Source organism: Rhineura floridana, chromosome 8 (assembly GCF_030035675.1).
Source record: "Rhineura floridana isolate rRhiFlo1 chromosome 8, rRhiFlo1.hap2, whole genome shotgun sequence".
Taxonomy (NCBI): domain Eukaryota; kingdom Metazoa; phylum Chordata; class Lepidosauria; order Squamata; family Rhineuridae; genus Rhineura; species Rhineura floridana.
The window spans coordinates 110,489,072-110,516,913 of record NC_084487.1 but is presented as its reverse complement, the minus strand read 5'-3'; the positions used below and the strand labels follow the sequence as shown (position 1 = coordinate 110,516,913).

Below are 27,842 nucleotides of genomic sequence, written 5' to 3'. Positions count from 1 at the left end.
AGTGTCGGCGCCAGGCGCACCTCCTCGGGGAGACCATTCCATAGTTCAGGGGCCACCACTGAGAAGGCCCTAGATCTTGTCACCACTCTCCGGGCTTCCCTATGAGTCGGAACCCGGAGGAGGGCCTTCGTAGTAGACCGTAGTGTACGGGCCGGTTCATATCGGGAGAGGCGTTCCGACAGATATCGTGGTCCCGCGCCGTATAAGGCTTTATAGGTAAGTACCAACACTTTGAATCTGGCCCGGAAGCATATTGGAAGCCAGTGCAAACGGGCTAGCACAGGTGTTATATGCTCAGACCGCTTAGTTCTTGTTAGCAGTCTGGCTGCCGCATTTTGCACTAGCTGTAGCTTCTGAATCGTCTTCAAAGGTAGCCCTACGTAAAGCGCATTGCAGTAGTCCAGACGCGAGGTTACCATAGCATGTACCACTGATGAGAGGTCCTCCTTACTCAGATAGGGATGTAGCTGGGCTACCAACCGAAGCTGGTAGAACGCATTCCGGGCCACCGAGGCTACATGAGCCTCAAGTGTGAGGGAAGAGTCTAAGATGACTCCCAGACTACGCACCTGTTCCTTTAGGGGGAGTGTAACCCCATCCAGGACAGGGTATATATCCACCATCCGATCAGAGAAACCATCCACCAACAGCATCTCAGTCTTGTCAGGATTGAGTCTCAGTTTGTTAGTTCTCATCCAGTCCATTGTCGCAGCCAGGCAACGGCTGGAGCACTATAAAATGGAATAAACAGAACTAATTTAAAATTCATTGAGATTTTCTCTACAAGGAGGACAAATTCTTGTACTTCACCTAATTAAACATATGGAGCTGATCCAAAGGTTCTGTTCTGCTTATGGAAGGAACTTCTGTTCATAGTAGAAATCTTCTGTGAGCAGAAAGCGTTCTTCCATGAGAGGGACAGAACCTTTGAATCCACCATATGACTTTAAGACATCCACTGCCTGCTTTAGTCCTTTTGATCAAGATAATGCCTCAAATAAAATTTCATCCACAATAAATGGGATTATTCTGTTGAGTGTGGAATTATTTGAACTACATTAAGTAATAGCCAGCTGTGGTCAACGCACTTATGCAAATAGGGCTTCCGTTCCTCTCCTCCCCACTGCAGTCTCCTGAGCTCCCCAAGATATTCTGAGGGGGGTTATTCTGCAACAAATTGGGGTGTGTGGGGGTTAAATGAGTGAGGAGAGGAAAGGGAAGTCCTGTCTTGTTTGTTGATGCAGCCAGCCATTGTCTCCTGAGTCTGTAGTTCAAATGCTAAATTTTCATTAGTCTGTGATGTAATGGAAGCCTGTTCTTCCCCCAGTGCTTTGTAAGCTATGAGCACACACACGTGTGTTTATAAGATTGTGAATAATTTTATTGCTTTGAATTCAGATTTTTGCTTTACTTGATTTTAAAATTAATGTTGTGTACATGTTCATATCAGGCGTTGATATCTAATAAGGTTCAATGCTTGTGAATCAAAGACGTTATTTGTGAAATAGTCCCTTCATATCTTGAAAGGAGCATTAACTTCTGCATCTTGGACTGGAGGTGAGCGAGCTAGTGCTGCTTTCCTCACTTATTTAAATGGTGAAGTGTAGATTGTTTTCATTTGAATTTCAGTTAAATAATTGAAAGCTTTAGGAGGGGTGCATTGTACATAACTCGAAGCAAGACAAAGCCTCAAATACACATTTGGCCCTTTAGATCCTGATATACAAAAGAAAATACAGTGCTTGCGAAAGTAATCAGACCCCTGACCAATGCTCTCATATTACTGAATTACAAATGGTATATTGTAATTTCGTTCTGTGTGATATTTTATTTTGAAACACTGAAACTCAAAATCAATTATTGTAAGGTGACATTGGTTTTATGTTGGGAAATGTTTGTAAGAAACATAAAAAACTGAAACATGTTGCTTGCATAAGTATTCAACCCCTGTGCTGTAGAAGCTCCCAGTTTACACTGATGAAAGAAATTGCTCTATCGAGGACACAGTTACCATACCATTGACTTCCACCTGTGAACCATTAAAGTTGCTGCCACATTGTCCGAATAAAAACCCCACTGTTGAAGGATCATTGGTCAGGCTGTGGATCTGAAGGAAAATGAAGACTAAAGAGCATTCTACAGAAGTGAAAGATAATGTAATACAAATGCATAAATTAGGAAAAGAGTACAAAATAATATCCAAGTGTTTGGATAGCCCAGTGAGCACAGTTGGATCAATAATCAAGAAGTGGAAGCTGCATCACAACATCCAGGCACTGCAAGAAAAGGCCGTCCCTCAAAACTCAGCACTCAAACAACGAGAAAAGCCACAGAGAGGCCACCAATCGCTTTGAAGGAGCTACAGAGTTCAGTGGCTGGGAATGGCTAATGGTGCACCAGTCAACCATATCAATAGTTCTGCATAACACTGGCCTGTATGGGAGGGTGACAAGAAAGAAGCTGTTACTTGAAAAGTACCATCTGAAAGCACATCTGGAGTTTGCTAGAAAGCATGAGAGTGCCCCAGCTGTGATGTGGGAAAAAGTTTTATGGTCAGTTGAGACCAAGATAGAGCTTTTTGGCCAAAACTCAAAAGTGCTGTGTGTGGCAAAAATTTAACACTGGCCGTGCCTCAAGACACACCATCCCTACAGTGAAGTACGGTGGTGGTTAGCATCATGCTGTGGGAATGCTTGTCATCAACAGGAACTGGGCATCTTGTTAAAATTGAAGGAAGAGTGGATGGAGCAAAATACAGGAAAATACTGCAAGAGAACTTGCTTCAGTCCACTAAAAAACTGAAGCTTGGGAGGAAATTCACTTTTCAGCAGGACAATGATCCCAGGCACATGCCCAAAGCAATACTGGAGTGGCTCAAGAACAAAAAGGTGAATGTCCTACAGTGGCCCAGTCAAAGTCCTGATCTCAACCCCATTGAGAATCTGTGGTGCTCTTTGAAAATTGCAGTCCATAAGCGACAATTCATCCTAGAGAGAATCTGCCAAGAAGAATGGGCCAAAATCCCTCCGACACTGCGTGCAAATCTGGTACATAACTACTCCAAAAGACTTAAAAGCTGTTATTGCAGTGAAAGGTGGCTCTATCAAATATTAATGTGTGGGGGTTGAATACTTATGCAAGGAACGTGTTTCAGTTTTTTATGTTTCATACAAACATTTCCCAACATAAAATCAATGTCAACTTACAACTGATTTTGAGTTTCAGTGTTTCAAAATAAAATATCACACAGAACGAAATTACAGTATACCATTTGTAATTCAGTAATATGAGAGTATTGGTCAGGGGTCTGTTTACCTTTACAAGGCATTATATTTTGATTCACCAGTTATGATTCTAATATAAATATATTTTAAAATAATTTCTGATTTCTGTGCTGTTTTTTGTTATGTAGCCAGACATTCTGTAACTCTAGAGCTAAAATATGCATTATTTGAAACTGGGAAGAAACTGTGTATACTAATACTGTTTATCAAATTTAAATATTAGGAGAAGTTGGTTTACTTTGGGGGGCTGTTGTGTGCATGCTTTGTTGAAAGAAATAAATTGCATTATTTTCTGTAGGTTGGATCCAGAGTTCTGGTGATTTCTAGGATCTGGAGGAAGAAGGGAGATTTTTTTTGCTGATTCTTCTTCCTGCAGCCATGTGTGACCCTTAAAAAGCTGTTCCAGAGAGTTTTGGGGATATGCCTTCCTTCTTCCAGCAGGAAATGCCTTGGATGTCAGTCCCATCCATGAATAGAAGGAACATTCTGGATCCAACCCAATCTGTTTAAAACATTTTAAACTACCATAATATATTACAACTTTTGAAGATCACCAGTCAATTAGTGAACCTCCTTTTCAGGGCATTAATGTGGGTCTATTGGAGTGCAGCCTTTTGGACCATTCTCTCCTCTCCCTTAATAGTTCATATTCCTTTATAAAAGGGAAAATAGTTCATATTTCTTTATAAAGGGAAAAATGCCTTTCCAACATGTTATCTAATACCCAGGAGTGGCCACTATCACAATCTAGTTGCAGCACAGATATTCATTTTAGTATGGCATTCTTTTCCAATCTTTAGAAAAGACAACAAATCCCCCTCCTCCCCAAAAAACTTGAGATGCATAATATCTAATGCCAATCAAGTTATTATAGCAGTAAAAATACAACAGCAGATACCACAACAATATAACAATTTGCTGCTCTTTCAGAACAGCCTAGATTAGCACCCTGAGCATTGCTAGCTCCTAAAATGATTAAGCCTATTGAATTTTTATCCCATCCTTCCAAGAAGTAAAGGGTAGCATTAACTGCCCCAATTATCCTTCTCCACAATAACCCTAAGAGATAGGTTAGAGAGAATTGATGAACTGTAGTTTACCCCCCCAAGATACAATTCCCAGCATCCTTAACAAACAACGGTTCCCAGGATTCTTTGGGGAAGTCATGTGCTTTAAATGTATGGTGTGTATGCAGCCTAAGTCCAGCAATCTGACCACTGCATCACACTGCCCTTTTAATATTAGGACTTTTAAAATCAAGTGAATAATTTTAGATTATAAAGACATGAGCTAGTCCATATATTTTAAAAATTGACTTTATTATTGTTCATTTAATCTGTTTCCAACCATCACAGACCCTATCATACTTTCTCCTTCCACTCAAAACACTTACTGGTTTATGTTGGTCCTTCCTGTCACCACGAGAGAGAGAGAGAGAGAGAGTGATTCAAAGCCAAATTATTATTTACTACATTTATATCCCAAGATTCCTCCCAATATTCCTCCCAATGTTGGTACACATAGTTTTCTGTTCCCCTCACCAATATATCCCTGCAACAACCCACTAAAGTAGGTTAGGCTGAGTGATAGTGACTGGACCATAGTCAACCAGTGAGCATCATAGTTGAGACAGTGATTTGTACTTGTTTCTCAGATTCCTGCCCTGGTCCTCCACTCTCACCAGCACCTCACACTGGTCAATGCCCATGTTAAAGAGGCAGCCCTGAAGGAAAAAAAGGGGGTGTTTCTAATGGGGAAGGGAAATGCCTCCTGTGAGGGAGCATTTTCACACAGATGTTGACAAGCACCATCCCACCCCAGTACTATTCATTTCCTCATAGTTGGCAAGGAGAGAGTTATGCCTGCACAATACTTTCTTTTTTCCCTCCTCTCCCAGTCCCTTCCTGTGTATCTTCACCCACACCAAGAAGCCTAGTTGAGAGGCTAGCTGCTTGGGATTTGTGTTAGGTGCTGATACTGCATAAGAAGATTGGCATGAGAAAGCAGGCAAGCTGAGGTGGACTGCTGCTCCAAAGGGCTACCTGCCCAAGAGGCTTTTAGTGGCTGTGGCCTGAAGAGTAGATAATCCTGAGGGCATGATAGCTAATTGTGGGAGTCTGCGTCCTGAGGTTGTACCATGCTTGCGCTTGATCTTTCAGGTGCCATTTTCCAGGCTGTGGGGGTGGGGGACCCCATCTTAAAATGTGAACTTCAGCTCCTTATGCCCAGCAGTGCCCATACAGCTAGTGAAAAGCAGAGGCACTGCTGTTGCTTCCTTGTGATATATTTTCTTTCTCTTCCTGCCACTGTAGCACCTTCTCTCCTACAGAACTAGGAGGAAGAGGGAAAGCAGTGCACAGGCTCAGAGCTATCTAGGAGACAAAGTAGCTTGTGGGTAAGCCAGGGTACATGGGCCCCCCAACCAGTCTGCCACTCCTAAAGTTGCCTCCTAATCTGCCGCCTGAGCAGCTTGATTCAGTGTGCCTTGTATAGAGGTGGCTCTGGTTGTTGTCCCATTAATGGGCATGGGGTGCTAAAAGTAAGAAACAAAGGTCTCTGTACTGAGGTACTTAAAATCTAAAAGTTGACATTGGGATGACAGAAGATGGGAAAAAGAGAGCAAGAATATGTGCTGAATTAACTTAGACTTGGTAGATCCAGCAACCATTTCATGGAAAGAGTGGGTTTATACAGCACTATACATGAATTAATCGTTTAGAATTTTGAAAGGCAACGTTTATGAAAGTTTCTGTCAGGGCTGTGGAGTTGGTACTCCAAACCTTCGACTCTGACTCCTGTTTTTCTACTGTCCGACTCCGACTCCACCCAAAATTGCTTCCAACTCCACAGCCCTGGAAAGGGCTGTAAATGTCTTTTTAAATTGGAAGCTCTCATAGGAGCATTTTTATCGCTGCCTGAATATGTGCTGATCTTGGCATCGTAGCATTTGTCTTCATCTGGGTCCTGTGTCATACACTGACACACAAAGTGTTTTCCATCTTGAGTTATGGTGAAATGCTCAACTACAGCTGACTTCATGGGAAGCTTCTTTGACATTTTGAATTTATATATTTTTTAAATTGTCAATCAAAATTTATTTTGAAGTCGGAGTCAGTACATTTCTCCTGACTCCGACTCCACCCAAAATTGCTTCCGACTCCACAGCCCTGGTTTCTGTGTCAGTACTTTCCATTGTGCAAGCAAGACATGGAAGGTGTAGATCTTCTGGCCTGGGACCTAGTCATCTTAAATATGGGAAGATGGACTGTTACAATTTTTAGAGGTTCTCTTGTTTGCAGGTTGCTCCCAAATGTTGAACTAGATTAGTCTTTGTTTCTGGGGTCTGTGATTTTCCAGGACTGTTCAAAGTCTGCATAAAAATCCAAAAACTTGGACTCAGAATTATGCAAATTTATTTTGTGCTAGTTTTTCTCTCTTCAGAGTTATGATTTTCAGAAACAGAAAATTTTAAAACTAGGACTGATATGGAGACTGCAAGAAAGAAGGCAGGGAGGAAGGAATAGCCATAGAAAAGTTGGTTAGGTAAAGGGACAGGAAATGATAGCGATGATACAAGAGGGTGGTGGCTCTCCTGAGAAGCCTTGCGTGCTCACTGCTAGCAGTTCTACGCAGCCTGATGTTTGAACTCTGAGATAGAAGCATGCATTCAGCACAAATCTAATAGCCAGTAATATTTTTTTCCTTTCTGAAATGAAATTTTAAAATTTCAAGATGTCAAATTTAACCTTGCAAGGTAAACTCAAAGATACATGAAATAATACATATACCTTGAGCTATATTGCTCTGACAGATCCTCTCCCATAACAAGTGGGTGTTATTTCTAAACCTAGACAGGTGTTACTGCTTTAAATACCCCAACTGTGTTCTAGAAGTAGAATACAGCTGAATTGCAGTGAGGTGCTATAGATGCTGTTACTATTGGGAACAAATGATTTAGTCTGTATTTTGATGGCTCAGTGGAACTTACAAACTTGTGAAGGCCAGACAGAATGTGAGTGTGGACATATTGAAAAATGTATTTCTAACTCTTTATAGGTCAATTTCAAAAGCTAAGTACAATACAGAGTCCCATTACCCTATAGTCAGATTCATTAGATCTTGTTGCAGTACATGATACCAATTATAAGAGGATTTCTTTTAAGAATATGCCTTTCTGTTCTCCGTTTCTCCATCCTCTCTTCACTCCTTCATTCTGTTCTAGAAAGGGGGTAGAGACTATATAGGAGCCAACATTCTCTTTAGATAGGACTGTCAGCATAGCATGATTCCATTCAGGTGTGGGATGATAATGCTTAGTGTTGTCTAGTTTTGTCACTGTGAGCTAAGTAAAGAGAGAGACTGATATAGGTATGGGAAATTGACTGAAGGGAGCTAGCCATCTTACATAAAGTACTGCTCAGGCCTAGGCTGTTAACTTTGTACACTACAATAGCATCTTACAACCTAATACAAGTGGGAACCTGTGACTGTCCAGATGTTGTTGAACTACAGTTCCCATAATTTCTGCTCACTGGCAGTGCTGACTGGGGCTGATGAGAGTTGGAGGCAAACAATATCTGGAGGGCCACAGGTTCCCCAGCTCTGACCCAGGGGAACTGTTCATGTGATAACTGATGTGCTATACTGCCACTACTGCAGATTGCTAGAAAGTATTGTAACTTCCAGTCCAGCAAGAATCAAGTGATGTTAGGAGCCAATAGGATCCTATCTAGCCTCAGAAAGCTGCTGACCCAGGGTTGGTTCTTCAATTAGAGCTTGTAGGGTGATTTTCTGCTGAACTGCCTGCCTGCCTCCAGACCCCCAGCCCTAACATCTATAAGTAGAATTTTCTGTTTGGCAGTAGGGGGGATGAGAGGAGAAAGGGTAGGGGAGGCGTATATTATAAGTAGCAAAACAGATGAATGGGGCAATAAAAGGAAATCTAAACTAAAATTTAGTATTTCTTTCAGTGGTATGCTTTACATACAATTATCAGCTGGAAATATTTGACTATAGTATGCCCTTGATTGTTATTTATTTACCACATTTATATCCCGCTCTTCCTTCCAGTAGGAGCCCAGGGCCAATATAGGTTTAAGACTGTTTTCTCATCCTCATAGCCTGGTTCCAGGCTATGGTCTGAAGGTGCATGAGGCCATCACCTTGCTGAAGCTAAGTAGGTGTGGTCAGTGCCTGGATGGGAAACTGCCTGGGAACCACATGTATGCTGTCCTGGGTTCTATAATGAAAGAAAGGTGGGGTATAAATGTAATAAATAAATAAATAACTGTTCAGTGAAAAACATATGACAACTGCAATTAAAGATAATATAATGGGATTTGTATCAAATTGCCCTTGGTGTTCTATTTTTTAGTACTTGCAACCTCTTGAAATAGCATATCCAGGGATTTCAGAATAGTTTTTCTGAGGGGAACCCTGGGCTGCTTTGAAAACTTATCTTTGGTTCCTTAGTGAGAAGATCAGTGATGGTGGAAAAGCTTCTCCGCATGAATGCTTGACCCAAGTCCATCATCACCAGTCTTCCCCTGGAATCTATAGTCACAAGAGAGTGCTGGAACATATTCTATGCTGTACTCCTCATTTGTATTGGGCAGGGCAGTGGAAAGCCTGATGGGTCTTGCTGCCGTCCTAGATAAATTAAGAGTTTTCCCTGAAATATGCCTCTGGAACTCAGTCTTCTTCAGCAGATGCATAGAAAATTCTTGCCAGTCAGATGGATGTGGAAAGGCTTCTTGGGAGCAGAAAGCTTGAAAACTACCAATAGAAATGAAAAGTTGTAATAACTTCATGTTTGTAGATGCTACAGTTCTGTATCTAATTTTGAAATATACATAAAAAGACTTGCGTAGTGTTCATTTGCAGCATGAAAAAGAGAATGAAGGTAGGATAAAGTCAGACTACTTCAGGGTATTCTCCACTTTATTTGGATTAATAACCAGAAGAGCTTGAGAGCAATGCATTGTGGTGTTACCTGTCTTTTTCAGTCCACAGGTTTTTGGTTGCAGCTTGTGACAGGCCCCATATAATTTCTTCAAACCCCTTTTTTGATAAGATTGTTGATTGAATAGGCTTCAGGTTTATGAACATTTCAGTTATGTAGCTTCAGTGTATTTGAATATCTGTATGGAGTATTGCTGTCAGGGATAGCACTGACACTGTACTTCTGACTTTGGTCAACTATTGTGCCTAATGCTTCAGGGACAAATACCTTCTTGATTCATACCTTCTTGATTCTGTGAAACCACAGTGAATTTTTGATATCATTACTTGTTTCATTTTAACATCACAGCACAAAATCTAGCAAGTGTTCAGTATCTGGATATAAATTTATTGCCACTCTTGAATTTTAAGGCCCATCTGCACCACTAGATCTTACTGGTAGTAATGGCATGGGGGATGTATAGAACTTTTAATGTTGGTCATGCAATAGTTTCATTTTTCTCCATCTAGAGGAGATGCTGCTGCTGCTGATGACTGAATTGGCAGGACCTGTGTTTTCTATAAAACTTTGTTGGCTTATAAACAGTTGCTACTATTTGTAGTATATGAGCATATGTGGACTGATAGTGACATGTGGATTGATGTGCCATCACTTTCCTCATCCCTGCTCTCCTCTCCTTACATACCTGGTTTTGGTGAAGTTTTCCTCATTCTTAAAACCTAGTTTCACGTGATACCCAAACTGAGAGACTGGTTTAAGGGCTACAGCAAACCAGAATATCCCTTCCTGAAGAGTTCACACTCTAAACAGATGAGATACCAGAAGGGAAGGGAGAAGATGAGGAAGGAAATAAGAATAGTGACTCTCAAGAGAAGGAAAAGGGGCTCTCAAGCTACCCTAGAAGGTGAAAGAAGCTTGGAAAATACAGTAGGGCCCCACTCATATGGCGGGTTACATTCCAGACCCCCACCTAAAAGCAAAGCCCGCTGAAAAGTGGAACTCCGTCAATGAAATGGCGCCCGATGCCCGAAAAACGCTGTAAAAGCGGAACAAGCACCGTATGAGTGACACCTTACTCTAATTGAAAGCCGCCGTATTAGTGGAATGCCGAAAAGTAGGCCGCCGAAAAGCGGGGCCCTACTGTAAGGCTGTATCTCATCCGTCCTGTACCCTCCATTTCTTCTTTGGAGCAATTTCACAGCAATTTCAATCTAAATGATATTGATAAATGGAGCGAGTCTGTGCATTCAGACATACAATCTTAATTATGATTTAGGTGATCAGGAATGAACTTGGGATGCTCATGTGCTCCTTCTCTCTTTCACACAAGAAATGTGGGGAACCATGGTTTCTTCTAACCAAGGTTAGTTTAAATAAAAACCTGGATAAAATTATGGTTTCAGATTCTGGTGTGTTAACTAACTTTTGTTAGAACAAACCAGTGTTCTCCTAGTTTTGTATGCAAGACAGGAGGATGGGGCAGGGGAGCGTGCAGCTCATTCCAAATCCCCTGTGCCAGGCCATTGTTTCCATTCCCCAAAATCATAGTGCTTGTATACTTCCCCCATCCCACTTCCCCATGTGCCCTCAGCTTAATGGATATCTTCCTTTGATCAAGCAATAGTTTGCTGTAACTTCAGAACCAGTAAACCTTGCTCGAGCAAGCTCTCCAAAGAGGATTGCAAACCACAGTTCAATCATTTTGGTTATAGTTTAGTTTAATAAACATCCAGTTACTTCATGGGGAATAGTTTAATAATCCTGATTAAAGACTATTGGTGCAGGAAAATAGTTATGTTGATATTGTTCATGGCTTCAAATAATGAGGACAAGCAGGCTTGTGGCCCTTGGTTTTTCTGTTTACTATCATTCAATACATAGAATTATGCCGGCTAAAGCCCAGTTCAGCAAAAGCCAAGCTGGCTTGAAGCCTAGTATGTCCTTTTGGGTTAGGTTCTAGTACTAACAATAAGTGTTTTTAAAATGCTCCTTAAGTTTTCTGACACTTCACATACAATATCTCAGTAATCATAATACATGTTCTATAATGTAGGTGGGCATCATTACCTCCATATTGCAGATAGGGGCCGAGGCTAGGAGATAGTAGCTTGATGTAGGCCACCTAGTGAGTTAAGTAAGTAAGTACTTAAATAAAAAATAATCTAGGAACATCCCAGTTTTCAACTTTTGCTCTTAGCCATTGCACTATACCAGCATGTAAGTAGACCCTGTGGCGCAGAGAGGTAAGCGGCGGTAACGCAGCCAAAGCTCTGCTCACGCCCGGAGTTCGATTCCAACGGAAGGAGGAAGTCGAATCTCCAGTAAAAGGGGTCGAGGTCCACTCAGCCTTCCATCCATCTGTGGTCCGTAAAATGAGTACCCGGCATATGCTGGGGGGTAAAGAAAGGCCGGGGAAGGAGCTGGCAATTCCACCCCATATATACGGTCTGCCTAGTAAACGTCGCAAGACGTCACCCTAAGAGTCGGAAATTACTTGCACTATAAGTGCAGGGACACCTTTCCTTTTTAAGTAGATGTATAGGTGCAGCTAGCAGGGTGGGTTTGTTGGTACATAGTATAAGCTCATTTGTTTTGGAAATGCATTGGGGCTCGATCAGAATAGATTTGCATATCCATGCACTCTACATACTACATTTCGAGTGTGTTATCCCTTTGTTTTCCATGATGAAGTTTGAAGCGACGTAGTGAATATTGTGTGAAAGTTTTGTGAGTAAGAGACTTGCCTTCCTACTGCTACAGTCTTTCTTGATAATGGATATCTGTGTCCAATGTTAACTGTAGCATATCACAGCAAAACAAATTTCTAATGGCATTAGGAATGAGATTTCATGTTGTTTCTTTATATGGTATATGAAGCTGTTTGTTGCTAAATCTTGGACACTGGCTGTAGAAGATATAATGAGCATTGTTTTTCAGTATCTTTAGTGTAGTGGTCAGTACCAAATGGCAGAGATTCCACCTGTGGAGGGCTGCTACTTGAAATGCATTCATGTACTACAAGTTCTTCTCTGCAGAGCTCCCTTTTGCACTTTTTCTTCTTTGATTCTAGTACTAGGAACCTGGATAGGGTGTAAGAGCTCATTCAAAAGTTCAAAAGGTTGTACTCCCCCTGTCCTGTTCTCTATAGAGGTCATCTGTCAGAGCAACCAAAGCTGACTCAGTCCCATGCCCAGATTAGAACAGATCTAGATAACCCGTGTTATCCAAGAATGCCTGCAGCTGTCCCATCACTACTCTCTCCAGCACCTTCTCCAAGAAGGGGGTATTTTCGACTGGTCGATAGCTATTTTCATCTGAGTGGTCCAAGGCTAGTACTTTCAAGACCACAGGGACCACCACCACGCACACAACAAAGTGTTAATCATACTCTGGACCCAACCAGTCAAACCCCCTCTGCTAGATTTAGTAAGCCAGTAGGGGCAGGGGCCAAAAGGGCACATGGCCAGACTGTATCTCTTTCTCCACATTAGCTGACTGTATAAGCTGAAACTGATCCTACAACACATCACCCACTCCATTGGGTACTTCATCTGAAATGGCAACAGCAGCAGAGTCAAGGTCACGCTGAAGTTGAGCGGCTTTATCCTCAGTGTGTAGCCAGTTGGTCATAGTGGGTCCTTGAATGCTCCAGAGGCCCTTACGTTTTATATGTTAAAGTATTAAATTTGCATGTATTAATTTTAGCCATACTGGAATAAAAGAATTTCTGTGAGTGTAATGACCTGTATTGGGAAGCTGTATATATAAGGATGCTATTTTAAGTGACATCACTCAGCTCATTTAAAAAAAAATATTTTGCCTGTGCAGTCTTTGTCTTACAATTAACAGCAGCCTTATTTTTAAGGATCTGAGAGTCTTTTGTATTGCCCTTCTCCAAAAAACCCATAATCTTCCAGTCTGCTGTATTGGTTGGCTAAGAGTCATTACAATCATAATTAGATCCTAGTCATAATTACAATTTCATATTGTAGAACATACAAACAAAAAAACACATCTCCACAGCTTTAATGGAGTATAACCATTTTTAGCAGGAAGTCATTTAAAAACTATGAGCTTTAAAGCCAAAACTGTGTTGTAATAAAATCCTCTTTAGATGAAGATTTTCTCTGCTTAGATACCAACCTTTTCTTTTACATTTTTTCTGGCAGATGTGTCAGTTTCATTGCTGCTGAGGCAGTCAGAGCAGACAGTAAGCAATGAAATAGTTCAGGCACATTAGAAAAGGTTTGCTTATCTGTCCTGTTCCATTCATATTTTACAGCTAAGGAAAGTTTCTAAGCCAGGAGAATGGATACAATGACTAAAAATTCTTAATTCTACAGACTCTGTTTACAGCACCATTGATTGAGCAAGACCGTGTTCTGAGACTTGGTGAAACACTACATTTCTTGAATGGGTATCTTGCTTTTCATTAGGTTAAAGTACAGAGAAGAAGGTTGCCAAAATACAAACACTGGACCCAAACGATACTCGAAGCAGCACAGCTTATTGTGCTACAGCTGTAGTCACCGTATGGAAGAACTGTAACAGATCTTTTCTCTAGTTGCTAAATTTTAAAAAGAGAGAAAAACTGCTTCTATAGCTCAAGTTATAAAGGTTTTAGAAAAGTGCTATGCTTTGTGGTTCAGGCAACATTTATACAAGTTACTTTCAGACTCCTCCTAAAAACAGCTGGTTTGTTTCACACAGGAAACTGCCTGTAGCATGAATGTACATAAAAATTATTATGCAAACATGCATATACTTTGTACACTTTTTTTAAAAAAATGACATAAACCTTTTAGTATAAGTAGCGAAGCATGCACATACATACCCATCCTGTTGAACCACAAGTGATAACTACAAATGGGACTAGAAATACAGTTTAGGTTTGTAGGATCTCTTTAAATAACATTTTCCATTCTTCATTAAGTAACCAGCATTATGTAATATATTTAACTGAAATATAACTAACTTTTCATTGGTATAGCTTGTTGATTCAAAACAGCATAAGAAACAGGACCTGGAATATGTGAAAAATAAGTTGTATATACTTCTCTATAGGGTGGCTTTTATATTGAATAATTTCATAGGGGCCAATATTGGGGTAGCTTGATTTCAATTGAAACATTTATTTTATTTTATTAAATGTATATCCCGCCCTTCCTTCCTACCTGAGAGGTTGGTTTCTCATTTTCCAGTCTTAAGTTCAGTTTGCCACATTTGCACATCAGGTTGCAATTGTTTTCAAAAATCCTGACAAAAATTATCAGTATTTTTAGTTCACATTTCTCCTGATACACACATTTTTTGCAAGCAATGCATACAAAAATGCATATTGTTGTACACATTTTAGCTTGGAAAATTGCAAGTGATAATTTTGAAGGATAACTGCACTTTGGTTTATGGATTGTTTTGGGAGATGTGAATTAGGAATGTTCACATTAAAATCTGAACCATATTTCTCCCCCATCCCTACTTAGGATATAAATTCAGTGAACTCAGCTTCTGGGTACACATGTATAGGATCACACTATTAATCAACAGTATTAAATCAAGGACAGTCTTTCATTTGGGAGACTAGAACTCTTCCAGGCACTTATGTCATCCCCCAGTTTCAGCTGGTTGGCTGGGGGGATGTTTTGGGGCCCCACACTGAAGAAACTGACACTGATAGGATCCAAAGGAGCACAAGAGAGTTGCACTCCATTCCCTCTGCTGCTGTTGGGACAAGTGAAGGAGATGGGAGAAAGTGACTGCAGAAGACTGATGTGGATTATCACTTGGCCACCTTTTTTTTTCAAATTATCTGGTAGTGAATCTTCATTTTGCTTTCTATTTTTATTGTATTTATTTGCTAACGAAATCTCCAGTCCTATTTATTGTGAGATAACCATTAAAGCACATTCATACCATAGATGTATGCGCGTAGACATACTGGTTTATAAATGAGTTCTGTACTTACAAATGAAGTCTGTATGCAGATTTTCTGTTGTCAGTGAGACCATACAGTAATCATGCAGTGTTACTAACTTAATCAGTTTATTTTGAGCAGATCTGGATGAAATGAACAAACACATGCAAGAAAGTGATTGAAGCATCTTTTACCACTGGGGATTTTACTTCTGTGTAGATGTGTTTAGTTTATACTATGAACAGTCTCTCATAACTTAATTTTCATACCGCATTTTTTAAAAAAGCTTATCTCTTTTAACTTGTACTTTTGAAATAAGTAAAATAAAGTTTATCTCTTTGTTTTGGTTAAACAGAGTTTGTGGATGCACTTAGACGTTTGCAATGAGCACTGTGGCTGGCATGCCCCAGTGTTTTGGATACCAATGCATAGAACTCCATAGTAATCGAATTTATCAGAAACGAACGTCATGAGCATAGTGATCCCATTGGGGGTTGACACAGCAGAAACTTCATATTTGGAAATGGCTGCAGGCTCAGAGTAAGTATTGTAGCATAACTGCAAATTTGCAACATTGGTTCTGTATTACGTTGTATTTTATGCACTTCTGAAGTGTTTGTTGCTAAGTTTCAATTGATCAACTTCTGGGCATAATAAACAGAGTTAGAGTTCGTTGAATTCTTCCAGAAAACAGATTTAAAAGCTACAATTGTTAAGTTACAGCTTTCCTTGGCTTCTTGAAGGCCTGACCACTTTATATTTCAATGCGTAGTGAAGCCGGTTTGATTACGTTCTAGCAAAATTACTTTTTTTTACAGCTTTGTGGATTTTAAAAATAGATATTCAGGTATAGTTTTCATTTATTTCCATTTTAGCATTTAGAGTGCTTAAATTAATATTTGTTAATTCCAGCATTGAAGGAGATTTATAACATTCTGCTACCTCCCTCCCCCGTCGCTTTGAGCTGTTAAAGTTTATGTATTCTGCTGGTAATCGGAGAAAATAGTTTAGGGTGGAATTGGAATGCTGATACATAATTTGTGCATATAATAGGGGGGAAAGTAACCAGGAACATCTTCCTTTGAGTTATTTCCTTCACTCTGCCTTAATGAAAACATGTAAAATGTGACTTTCCTGGACATCAGCTACACAGGAAACCTCCGATGCTGTGCTTATTCTGCCACTAGATGTCACAATTTATTGGGGTTTCAGATACTACTAACAGCATATGGGCAGACTCCTACACTTCATATGTGTTCACAGAAACAATAAGAATTATTGATACTCGTGTACTGCTGCCTTGTAATCATTTTTGTACTCCTGTGTTGTACAACACTGTTCAAATTGATACAGTGTTCACTTGATAGCACACTCCCATACCACTATAGCAGTTTTAAGTGAATACTATTACTAGCATTTTGCCAGACAGTTTCTTTGGTGGTTTCCTTCAGAACCATTGAACCATACATTGACATCTTTACACCTTTCTCATAATACCTAAATATTCAGGACTATTGAACAAAAGTAGATTAAATATGAGAGCAACTAAATATGAAATCTTAATGTTCTGTCTTGCTTTTCAGACCTGAATCTGTAGAAGCTAGCCCTGTGGTAGTTGAAAAGTCAAACAGTTATCCACACCAGCTATATAACAGCAGCTCTCATCATTCACACAGTTACATCGGTTTGCCTTATGCAGTAAGTTTTTAAAAGTACTTATTCAGGGTTCTTTTTCAGTAAATAGAATTACAAACGTGTCTTGGTTAGTTCATTTTCTCTGGTTTATTATGGGAAGTCATCCATTAAAACAGACAAAATCTTGCCATTCTTATAGAAGATATTGATTTTAGTTTCTCACGGTTCTAATTCTAGAAGTCTTGTATTCTCTCTTTTACTGCTGTCCTTTTTTAACAAAGTGGGTTGTCTCTAGACTTATCTTCCCATGAATGGAAGGGCTCAAGATCCAATGGAGGCTCTTCTGGAGATGGATTTCCCCTCCTTCCCCATATCTATCTAACCCATGGTGCTACCTTCCACACTGTTCTGGAGAGTCTCCCAACCCTCCAGAGCTGATTTTTGAAAGGTAAAGAAAATTGCTGGAGAATGGAAGAATTGACAAAAGTTGCCTTCGCCTGCAGAAGCATCCTGTTTTAAGTTCTCCTGGAAAGTCTGGCTCCAACCCAACAGATTTTTTTTTCTATTGTGAATGGATATGACATTAAAACTATTAAAGTCCTGCTCCTTGATTAGCCTAATCCTGTCACACCAGGATCACCAACCTTTTTAGGCCTGTGGGCACATTTGAATTTGTGAGTGTGTGCTGTGGCCGCCACTCCTTCTGGCCATTTCTCTCCCTCCCCCCCCAAGACAGAAAGAGCACACACACATTTCACTTTCCCAAGGGTTCTGGGTAAAAGTTGGGTCCACCAGAATTAATCGGAGTCTTAAAAAGCACAGAGAGATGAAAGAGGAAGTGGGAAAGAGTGTTACTCTTCAACTTCACAATGGAGAAAAAGTAACTACAGTAGGGCCCCACTCATACGGCAGGTTCCTTTCCAGGCCCCCGACGGAAAGCGAAAATTGCCAGAAAGTGGGGCCCTACTCAGCTGTAGCGCGCGAGCTTCCCACGCTACAGCTGATCAGCTGTAGTGCGTGATCAGCTGTAGCGTGGGGAGTTTGCACACTCCAGCTGATAGCTGGCTGGAGTTCCCCATGCTATAGCTGATTGCCCCGCTGGCACCATCGTATTAGTGGAACGCCAAAAAGCGGGGTGCCGACAAGCGGGGCCCTACTGTACCCTCACCAGCTCATGAACAAGAGACCCTAGCTGACCCACCCTATCCCAGTTGCATGTACAAAACAGCTATGCTTCATACAGATGGGACAATGAGAATGACATTCATTTTGAGTCTTTTTTAGTCATCTGTTCCTAGTGCCTCAGCTGTGTTGAAATTTGCACTAGAGTTTGATGCAATATGGCCTTAGGTGCTGCACCATGAAACAATAACGGGGACATCTGATCCCGTCAGCTCTTTCTTCAGAGTAAGATCATGGGATCAATCTTTAATTGTTTTCAGAGTGGTGAATAGTCTTACTTTTCTTGGTGTAGATAAATGGCACCTAACTGGTGACAGTTACTATATAGGTATAAAACAGAAACATGCCTTCCTTGGTCGGCATCCAGACAACAGTGGGTTAACCCTCCCCGCTGCCTAGGAAAGGCAGGTACATGTGATCCAGATCTGTAATGACTAGACAACTCCTGAGGCTCCTCCTTGGTTCCAGCCTTGCCTGGGAGGAGTACTTTTTCAGCTTTCTGCTTCTCTAGTCTCAGCTCAAGATTCTTGATTTCTCCTGCTTATTTAACCTAGGTTTTTCCCCTCATCTTTATTACTTTTCTTTTTGTAGACAAATGGCAGTAACTGTACATGTATAAAATGAATGAATGAATGAATTTTATTATTACGGTCATAGACCAGCCAATATGTATAAAATAGAAACATATGTTTAGTTAAAGGGGATAAGGCATGCACAGTATTAGAAGTGCATTCCATATTGAAGGGTTCTGGCATCTCTTCTACCTAGGTGAAATCTATATGCCTGCCAAGAAGCAAGGTGGGCTTTGTGTTGATGCCCTTTTTAGAATTCAGCTCAGATAAATTTCTCTGCTTTATTATGTCGTGATAGACAAGTGTGTGTGGATGTAGAGCCTTGAGAGGTATCATGCTTAATGATGCCTGACAGTTTTCCTAGTCTTGTTATTAGTGATAAATAGATGTTTTTTGTTCAAGATGACTGAAAAGTGAATATCAGCAACCTAGTATACAGTGGAAATTTGAGGAAAGTAGTGCTATGTTCACTTTTTAAAGAGTAGTACAAAATGAATAAAACTTAAATGAAAATATTACTGTGTGCATTCAGCCATCCTCTTGATCTCTTTCAAAATCAGCAGCTAAACCCCTCTGAAGGTGTACAGCAAAATCCTGTGAATAGAGATTAAATACTTAAGGTAATATAACCAGTTGTAGCAGATCTCTCCAGCAAGTAACTATGTGAGCAATCTCACTGGTTTTTTTTTAATGATGTTATGTTTAGTGCCTTTCCAAACCAGGAAAGTTTGTCTAGAATCTTGCGTAGTCTAGATTTCACCAGCACATCATAATCTGTTTTTTGAATTCCCACTTAAGGTAGCTTGATAGTCAAAAGTTCCATTAGGTAAAACATTTACAGTAGGACCCCGCTTTTTGGCAGCCTGCTAATACAGTGGCATTCAATTACAGTAATTAGAGTAAGGCCCCACTCATACAGTGCTTGTTCTGCTTTTACGGCATTTTTTGGGCATCGGGCACCATTTTATTAACGGAGTTCCGCTTTTTGGCGGGGGTCTGGAACGTAACCCGCCATATGAGTGGGGCCCTACTGTATATGCTCTGAAAGTTATAAAATAGTGGGGGAAAGTGATGTATACATCTGTTCTTTTAGAGTATAACTCCACATGCAAAGCAGTACTGACATTTAAAATATATATGATTTTGCACATATTATTCTCCAGGACCATAACTATGGCGCTCGCCCTCCTCCAACACCTCCAGCATCTCCTCCTCCATCAGTTCTTATAAGCAAGAATGAAGTAGGCATATATACTGCTCCAAATTTTGATGAGACCTCCAGTGCTACTACTATCAGCACTTCTGAGGATGGAAGCTATGGAACTGATATAACCAGGTGCATTTGTGGATTTACACATGATGATGGATATATGATCTGTTGTGACAAATGCAGGTAAAGTAGTGCCATATATGCAAACATTCTTAAGTATTTTTTACTTCATGCTATTGATGCCAGCCCGCCTTGTCCCTAATTGCTCAGAACCATTTCCCTCCTTAGCAAATCATTTTTAGGACCTTCACAGGCATTGCAGGGCATTATGCAAATATGGAAGAAATAGAAGCCATCACCATTTTGTCATTGTGATAGCTGCCATTTTGCCTTCAGGATGGAGAAGGGAGGTGACAGATCAGCCAAGCCAACAAAGACTCTCTGCAAGCGGGGGTCATGCTTAGAAGGGTCACAGCTCATTCTTAACCCTGCAGAAGGGTAAAAAGGAGGCATTGGGTGGTGAGGAGCTTGACCAACTGTTGGAACAGCCATGGGCTGGTTTCCAGGGCCTAGATCATTAATGCCATTGGTATGGTTAAGGAGGTGCCATGTGACTGAAAAGGGTGCATGAGATTATACTAAGATGTGAGAGCAGTTTAATGGGAAACCCTAGGCGTGGCACAGAGTGGTAAGCGGCGGTAACACAGCTGACGCTCTGCTCATGGCCGGAGTTCGATTCCAACGAAAGGAGGAAGTTGAATCTCCAGTAAAAGGGGTCGAGGTCCACTCAGCCTTCCATCCATCTTTGGTCTGTAAAATGAGTACCCGGCATATGCTAGGGGGTAAAGAAAGGCCGGGGAAGGAACTGGCAATTCCACCCCATATATACGGTCTGCCTAGTAAACATCGCAAGACGTCACCCTAAGAGTTGGAAGCGACTCGCACTACAAGTGCGGGGACACCTTTACCTTTAGGAATAATACAGTGTGTGTGTTTTGACTGAAGTTTTCCTTGGAACTGCATTTGTTAAAGATTGCCAAACTGCTTCATGAACTGAAGGAGAATTCAAAAAGCACTTTGTGGGGTTTAGTTGGGAAAACTGCCATCCAAAGAGGTGTTTATGCACATTTGAACTTGTTTGCAACAGTGGAGTGACTTGTCTTGTCTTTCTGAATTTTCATATCATTGGAGGAGAGATAGTGAATGCTGATGAAGCAGTTTATTAAATGGGTAATCAGATAGTAGAATGGAGCTTCAGGAAAAACTTGTAGCAGTGTATCTGATGTAAGAGAAAGTTGAAAGTGCTGTGTAAACCTTGAATATTCTGTGAAAGTAACACTATGCATTATTTTAATCACTGAAGTGTTTGGCAGCACATTGATTGCATGGGGATTGACAGGCAGCATATTCCTGACATATACCTGTGTGAACGTTGTCAACCTAGGTAAGTAGTCTGTGGTCAATAAAAAGATTATTAACATACAGTTTTAAATTCTTAGCCAGAATGATCAAATGGTTGTGTAGGTCATCTTCATGTACAGTTAAAGTGTCTTTAAAAATAAATAGTGTGTGAATATAAATCTTACTCAGTCGCTTCAGCTAAATACTTACAGTACTTCCTTCTCTAGCTATGAAGCTGGAGTATTGAAATTGCAGATCTAGATATGATTACGTTGTTTTGGTACAATTCTGTTTTGCTTTGGGTTTTATACTGTGTGAAATTCCTAGAGCAGAGAGCACCTTGCTAAGATTTTAAATAGTATTGTGAATAGTGAAAATGAATTAACAGTAATTTGATATCTGTAATTATTTCTTCTGTTTAATGTGTAGGCTCCATTTATCAGAAAGTCAGGATGTTTCAACAACATATTAACATTTATTCAGTTTCATTTCTTTTTATTTTCTTTTTTTTAAAACAGGAGCTTAGATAAAGAAAGGGCAACGTTGCTACAGCGTAGAAAAAGGGAAAATATGTCAGGTAGGTAATGGAGTTCATAAATTAATATTTGATTAGACATGCTCTTTTAATATACTGACACAGAATACCCAGTTACTTTTGATTTATAGTTGTACACTTTTGTAGTTACTAATATTCTTGCAGCTTGTTGGAATGTGTTATTTTAGTTCTGTAATCATAAATTATAATGAGTATATATTATGTGCCATGAGAAATTATTTCTCTTGACATTAAGAATCCTTTAACTAAAAAATGCTTATGCATATATTTGAAATTTGTCAGACTAACATTTGTGCAATTATGGAAAAGTCTTGAAATATATTTTTCTCTTACAACAAAACCCTATTATTTATTCAGGGTCCAAGTTCACACATAACTTTAAACCATAATTTATTTTAAGCAGTGGTTTAATGTGCACCAGTGCTTTGCTTCTCCTCCGCTCCTGCTCCTGCCGTACCAGGGAGAAAACAAGCCAGAGGCTGGTTTGAAATGACGTGAACGAGGGCTCGTGGTTGGTTTGTCTCAAAACAGATCGCTAGCAGTAGGGCAAGAGCAAAACTTTGCTTCAGCTCAAGGTTTGTTTGGAGAGAAACCATGAGCCCAGGTTATACCACTGAGCTACAGCCCTTCCTGTATGCAGTCAATCAAACAGGATTTGTGTGTGTGTGTGTGTGTGTGTGTGTGTGTGTGTGTGTGTGTGTGTGTGAGAGAGAGAGAGAGAGAGAGAGAGAGTGAGAGTGAGTGAGTGAGTGAGTGAGAGTGAGTGAGTGAGAGATTGCTCTGAATGGAAGCAACTTGCTAGCTACAAGCAAATCCTAGTCATATGTGTTCAGGTTTATTATAAGACAAAGTAGACATACATACTACATGCATTGAAAATGGGAATAGGTACCAATCTGTTCATATAATAACCAGTCCTCTTTTGGAGATATCTGCAGGAGATAAACACCTGAAAGATAAGTGGTTTGTTCTTTAGGCCACATTTCCAATCATATACTTGTTTCATTACTAATTTAGTAGTTGGGTTTTTGTTTGCACAAGATCAGTTGGCATGCCTCATGATTTTCTAGACTGGATTTCAGGTATTCTCAAGAGACGGACTTGATGGATATTTTAAGTCATAGAGTTTTTGCATGAGGATTGTGATACCTTTCTATACATTAGCTGCTCTTGAATGCCGCTGAAAACCTGCAGGAAGAAGAGCTTTGGTTGTCATATAGTAGATTGTGGGAGATAAATTAATTTGATAAAGCAATGTCAGATTTTTGAGAGTTCACTTGGCTAGATAAGCCATCTGTTAGGCAATCTAGCCTGAAATCTGCAGACAAATAAAAAATGTAAGATTTTGTTGAGCTACGTATGCTGTTTCCTTGTCTGCTCACAGATGGCCTTTTTGGACTCGGAATAAAACACAGTTGCTATTACTGCTTCAGATGGTGACCAGGTCAGAAGGAATACCATCCATTTCAGGAAGGGCTTGTTAATTAACTTAACATATTTTTTTTGTATAGTATCATTCCAGGAATGATTTTAGTCTTATTAATCCTTATTTAATAGTATGATTGAAATTATTCTCATGGGTATTTTGTCCCATTGTTCCTGTAGTCATTTTCTTTCTTTCATAAATTGATATTGACGGATTGAAGCACTCTCCAGATAAAAGCCTTCTAATATTCAATTATTTTGTATATAATATATATTGTGGGTATATATTAGACCTCAAGAAGAGAAGGAAAAATGTTACGTTTAATTTAATAATTAAATAAATGTTTTTTAAGTCTGAGCTTTGGTTTGATTTAATGTCTCTGGAAATTTTGTAATGCTTTTGGAAAAAATGGAAGCTCTCCTAAGTTAATTTATTACATGTGTGCAAAATGGGTATGCGTTCGCCCTCAAACCTGATAATAAACGTTACCGATATCTACTTACCCATTTTATTACTACTTCCATAAATGTGGTAATTTCTGCATGTGAATACATTTGGCAGTTAGTATTGTAAGTGAGCAGGGACAATCATTAAATGTTGAAAAAAGTTTATGATATATTTCCTTGCTTCCTTTGTGTTTTTAAAGATGGGGATACGAGTGCAACAGAAAGTGGTGATGAAGTTCCAGTAGAACTATATACTGCTTTTCAACATACACCAACTACAATTACTCTGACTGCTACACGAGTTACCAAGGTCACTGATAAGAAGCGCAAAAAAAGTGGGGAGAAAGAGCAAAACAACACAAAATGTAAAAAGGTAAGCTAATTCAATGTTCAGCTTCTCGTATATGTTAGAAATTTTGTCTTTCTATCTGAATCATTATTTTTTATTCATTTCATTTATATCTCACCTTTTCTCCAAGGAGCTCAAGGTAGTGTACATTGGTCTCCCCCTCCTAATTTAATCCCCACAACAACCCTGTGAGGTTGGTTAGGGTGAGAGTCATTGACTGGCCCAAGATCACCAGTGAACATCATGGCTGAGTGAGATTTGAACTGTGATCTCCCAGGTCCTTGTCCAACACTCCAGCCGCTATACTACACATGACTTTGCCAGGCTGCAGGCTGCTTCACTATCTTGAAGGAGCACAGGATCATTTTCCATGGTTTGGAGAATTTGAGGGCATCTCACTAACATGGCTAGCTACTGCTCAATAGAATGAAGGGAACAGAGGCAGAAGACTGCTGAGGAGATGAGAAAACATAGAGAAGGTGGAATTAAAGGCCCAGGAAAGAAAGATGGAAGAGAAGCTGGGGCAGGGTACTAAATTATAGCCCATTTTTATAGCCGTGTTGCCACACACATTCCCAGTATTTGGGTTCTATTCAGCTAAATCCTGCTTAGAAATTAATGAACCTAAGTTTGTCTTGTCCATCCCTTCAGTGAGTAAACTCTGAGAAGGACTAGTGTTAAATGCTACTCTTGGTAAGTATACCCTGAATCAATAATAATGTTGAATAAGTCATATAGATTGCAGTATTAATGTTGGTGTACTATTATTATTTATTGTTATTATTATTACATTCTATTTATAACCCGCCTTTCAGCCAAAGGCCCTCAAGGCGGCTTACAGAGAAAAATACAATACACAGATATAAAAATACAATATAAAAATATAATAAAAATACAATAAAAGCAATACAATTTACAAAAATTAAATTAAATAACATTATAACAACAAATTAAATTAAATAACAACATTATCATTATCGGCACCGCCAAGAAAGAGGTGGTGTTAGCGGGGGCGGCAGCTCCCGAGAGGCATAAGGGCGACAGGCATTTGTTACAGCGAAGCTGTTTGCTGTTTCAATATTGTCTTCCTCTCCATGTCCTCGGGCTCACTCAGCTGCTGCTCCCCAGGCTTCTGGTGCTGGTTTATGTTGGGGGCGGCGGCTCGGGCTCAGGGACCTGGGCCTTGCCTGGAGCAGGAGGAGGAGAAGGACGCGGCGGCAGTGTTGTTGAGCAGGAGGCCCCGCACCAGGCTGTTGTTGAGCAGGAGGCCCCACGCAGGAGGCCCCGCACCAGGCTGTTGTTGAGCAGGAGGCCCTGTGCCGAGAAGCGGCGGCGAGGACCTGGGCCTTGCCTGGAGCAGGAAAAGGAGGAGGACCTGGTGCCAGCAGCTGTTGTTGAGCAGGAAGCCCCGTGCTGGGAAGCGGCGGTGAGGAACACTCTTTCTCTCCCCCACACACCAGTGCAATGGTGAGTGCGTTCCTCTCTCACAGGGTGGGGTGGAAGGACTGCCAGTTGGCGCTTTCCACGTTATTGCTGTTGAGGTTTTGCAGCGGCGGTATTGTAATTTGCTCCAGGCCCTAAATTTGCACCTATACATACGCAGTGTAGTAAAGCAGCTTTTGTCAACCTTTGTGTCCCCAGATGTTGCTGGGCTACAGTTCCCATAATTCATTGGCCATTCTGGATGGGGTTGATGGGAGTTGTAGTCCAACATCATCTGGGGACCCAAAGGTTGGGAAAGGCTGGATTAGAGTATTGGACTAGGACACGAGTACTACTGATTAAAAAGCACATATGTAAAGGAAAAATGATCAGGAGTTCTTTTTCACAGTGTTAAAGCAAGATTTTCTTCTTTTCTGCTAGATATGTTTTCTGAAATTAACTATATAATCTGTATGTTGCTCCAAAGAATATCCACTTTATTCTTACGTACTGGTACAAATTGACACTTTAAATTCTGTTTCAGGCTTTTCGTGAAGGTTCTAGGAAATCTTCAAGAGTAAAGGTAAATCTATTGTGTTAAATTCTTCCTACTGTTTGTTTTAGTACAGTCACCATCCATTTTGTTCATTATTGTAGTAGATTCAAGAGAGACAGTGGGCTGGTTCATACATGTCTCTTCAAAACATTTATATTCTGTCTTTCAAAAAGTAATGATCAAAATAATGAACAGAATTAAAATTAATAAAACCAGTAAAATAATAATAAAAAGTATAAAAGCAAGCAACAAATAAAATATCAAGCACCACCACAACAAATGTCACAAAGAGATATCATATGGTTATAGCAGTAGAATATCCAGAAGGTGAGCCAAAACACACACTAAAGAAGGCTTTAGACAGCTTCCTTATAGACTAAATGCTTTCCTAAACAGAAAGGTTTTCACCTTGCAGCAAAGCCTAGTACAGAGGTAATAAGGTGGACCTCCCAAGGAAGGGAGGTTGAGAGCTGAGGTGTAGCAACAGAAAAGGTTCTCTCCCTGGTCAGTTGCTGTTGGTACATGTAAGATGGCTCTCTTCATGCTCTTAATGAGCAGGTAGTTCATAGAGAAGGTGCTATCCTAATACCAAACTGTATAGGGCCTTAAAGATCATTCAAGCACATTTAGTTGAGCCTGGAAACATATTGGAGGCATGATAAGGTGTTTCAGTGATGTAGTTGTACGTTTCTGATACTTCTGGTGCTGTCAACAGTCTGGCTGCTTCTTTCTGGACCAGTTGTAGTTTCTAGACACTCTTGGCCAGCAGGATCACAGTAATTCAGGTGTGGTGAAGTAAAGCATGTGCCACCATGCCCAGATTTGCTTCTCAGGAATGGGCACAGCTGGTGCACCAGCTGCAACTGAGCAGAAGCACTTCTGGTTGCAACTGTCACTTGAACATCTAGGCTCAGTGTCTGACCCAGGAGCGCTCCCAGACTGAAGTTGGCTTTTCAAGGATAGTGCTATCCCATCTATGTCATATTAAACCACTATTCCCAGATTTATATTCTTAACTGATCTGGAGCACCTCTGTCTTATGTGGTTTAAATGTCAGCATGGTTGCTTTGTCCAGTCCATTGCTGACCTTAAACACGGTTCAGGTCCATAGAGTCTCCTTAGGACAAGATGGAAAAGAGAGATAAAGCTAAGTGTCATTCAGATATTCATGGCATTGCACTCTGTATCTCCTGACAACCTTTCCCAGCAGTTTCCTGTTGATGTTAAACAGCATTGGCTGTCAGAATAGAACACTGAGAGAGGCCAGTGGCCAAGGAATCTAACAAGAATGTCCCAGCATCACTCTGGACCCTCCCCTTCCAGGAACTACCTTAAATAGTTCACCTCAGTCCCATCCCATCTGGTGAGGATGGCAGGTGGAACTGTGGCAGCCTGGTTTGACCCCAGTTTAGCAGTGCCCATCTTTGTTTAGTGTGTAGAGATTGCACCTGGGTGTTTAACATCAAATTAGGCACTAAGCATTAGAAGATGACTTACCTTACTTACCTGACTTATATGGAAAGTTAAAAGGCTGATATCTTCATGCAGAAACAATGGATTTTTACAAAAAAAGATCCTGGAATTTCCTTAATTTTTTGGATACATTGAACAGTGCAAGGAAAGAAGGAAGCTGGGCAGAAAATAATCACAAACAGCAGAAATTTGTCCAAGAAGGGAAATTCCTTAAACTGCAGTATCTCAGTTGGAGCTTTCTGAACTTTATCAAACTCATAGCACTCTCTCACATAGGTACTCCATGACATGTTGAAAGGTTTGAACAATTTGTGTGGATCTTATTAGCATTTAGAACATTCAGGAGTTTCAATAGGAGAACGTTGTCTGATCTATTCATCGTAACTATACAGGCACTGTCATGCTTGCATAATTGTGCTGTGCCTCTGATTCTGATTGGCTGAGTTAGTGTGAT

General features: G+C 40.4%; 1 protein-coding gene across 5 annotated transcripts in view; it reads left to right on the top strand.

Moving 5' to 3' along the window:
• Positions 1-27,842, top strand: part of KMT2E (lysine methyltransferase 2E (inactive)) — a 77,003-nt gene that overhangs the window by 6,143 nt on the left and 43,018 nt on the right. For all 5 annotated transcript variants that reach the window (XM_061640428.1, XM_061640427.1, XM_061640429.1 and 2 more), the window contains exons 2-8: positions 15,516-15,700; positions 16,744-16,858; positions 19,713-19,942; positions 21,123-21,203; positions 21,679-21,737; positions 23,789-23,961; positions 25,904-25,942. In XM_061640428.1, coding sequence (XP_061496412.1) covers positions 15,630-15,700; positions 16,744-16,858; positions 19,713-19,942; positions 21,123-21,203; positions 21,679-21,737; positions 23,789-23,961; positions 25,904-25,942 — 768 coding nt within the window. In that variant the 5' untranslated portion in view covers positions 15,516-15,629. The remainder of the gene's footprint in view (positions 1-15,515; positions 15,701-16,743; positions 16,859-19,712; positions 19,943-21,122; positions 21,204-21,678; positions 21,738-23,788; positions 23,962-25,903; positions 25,943-27,842) is intronic.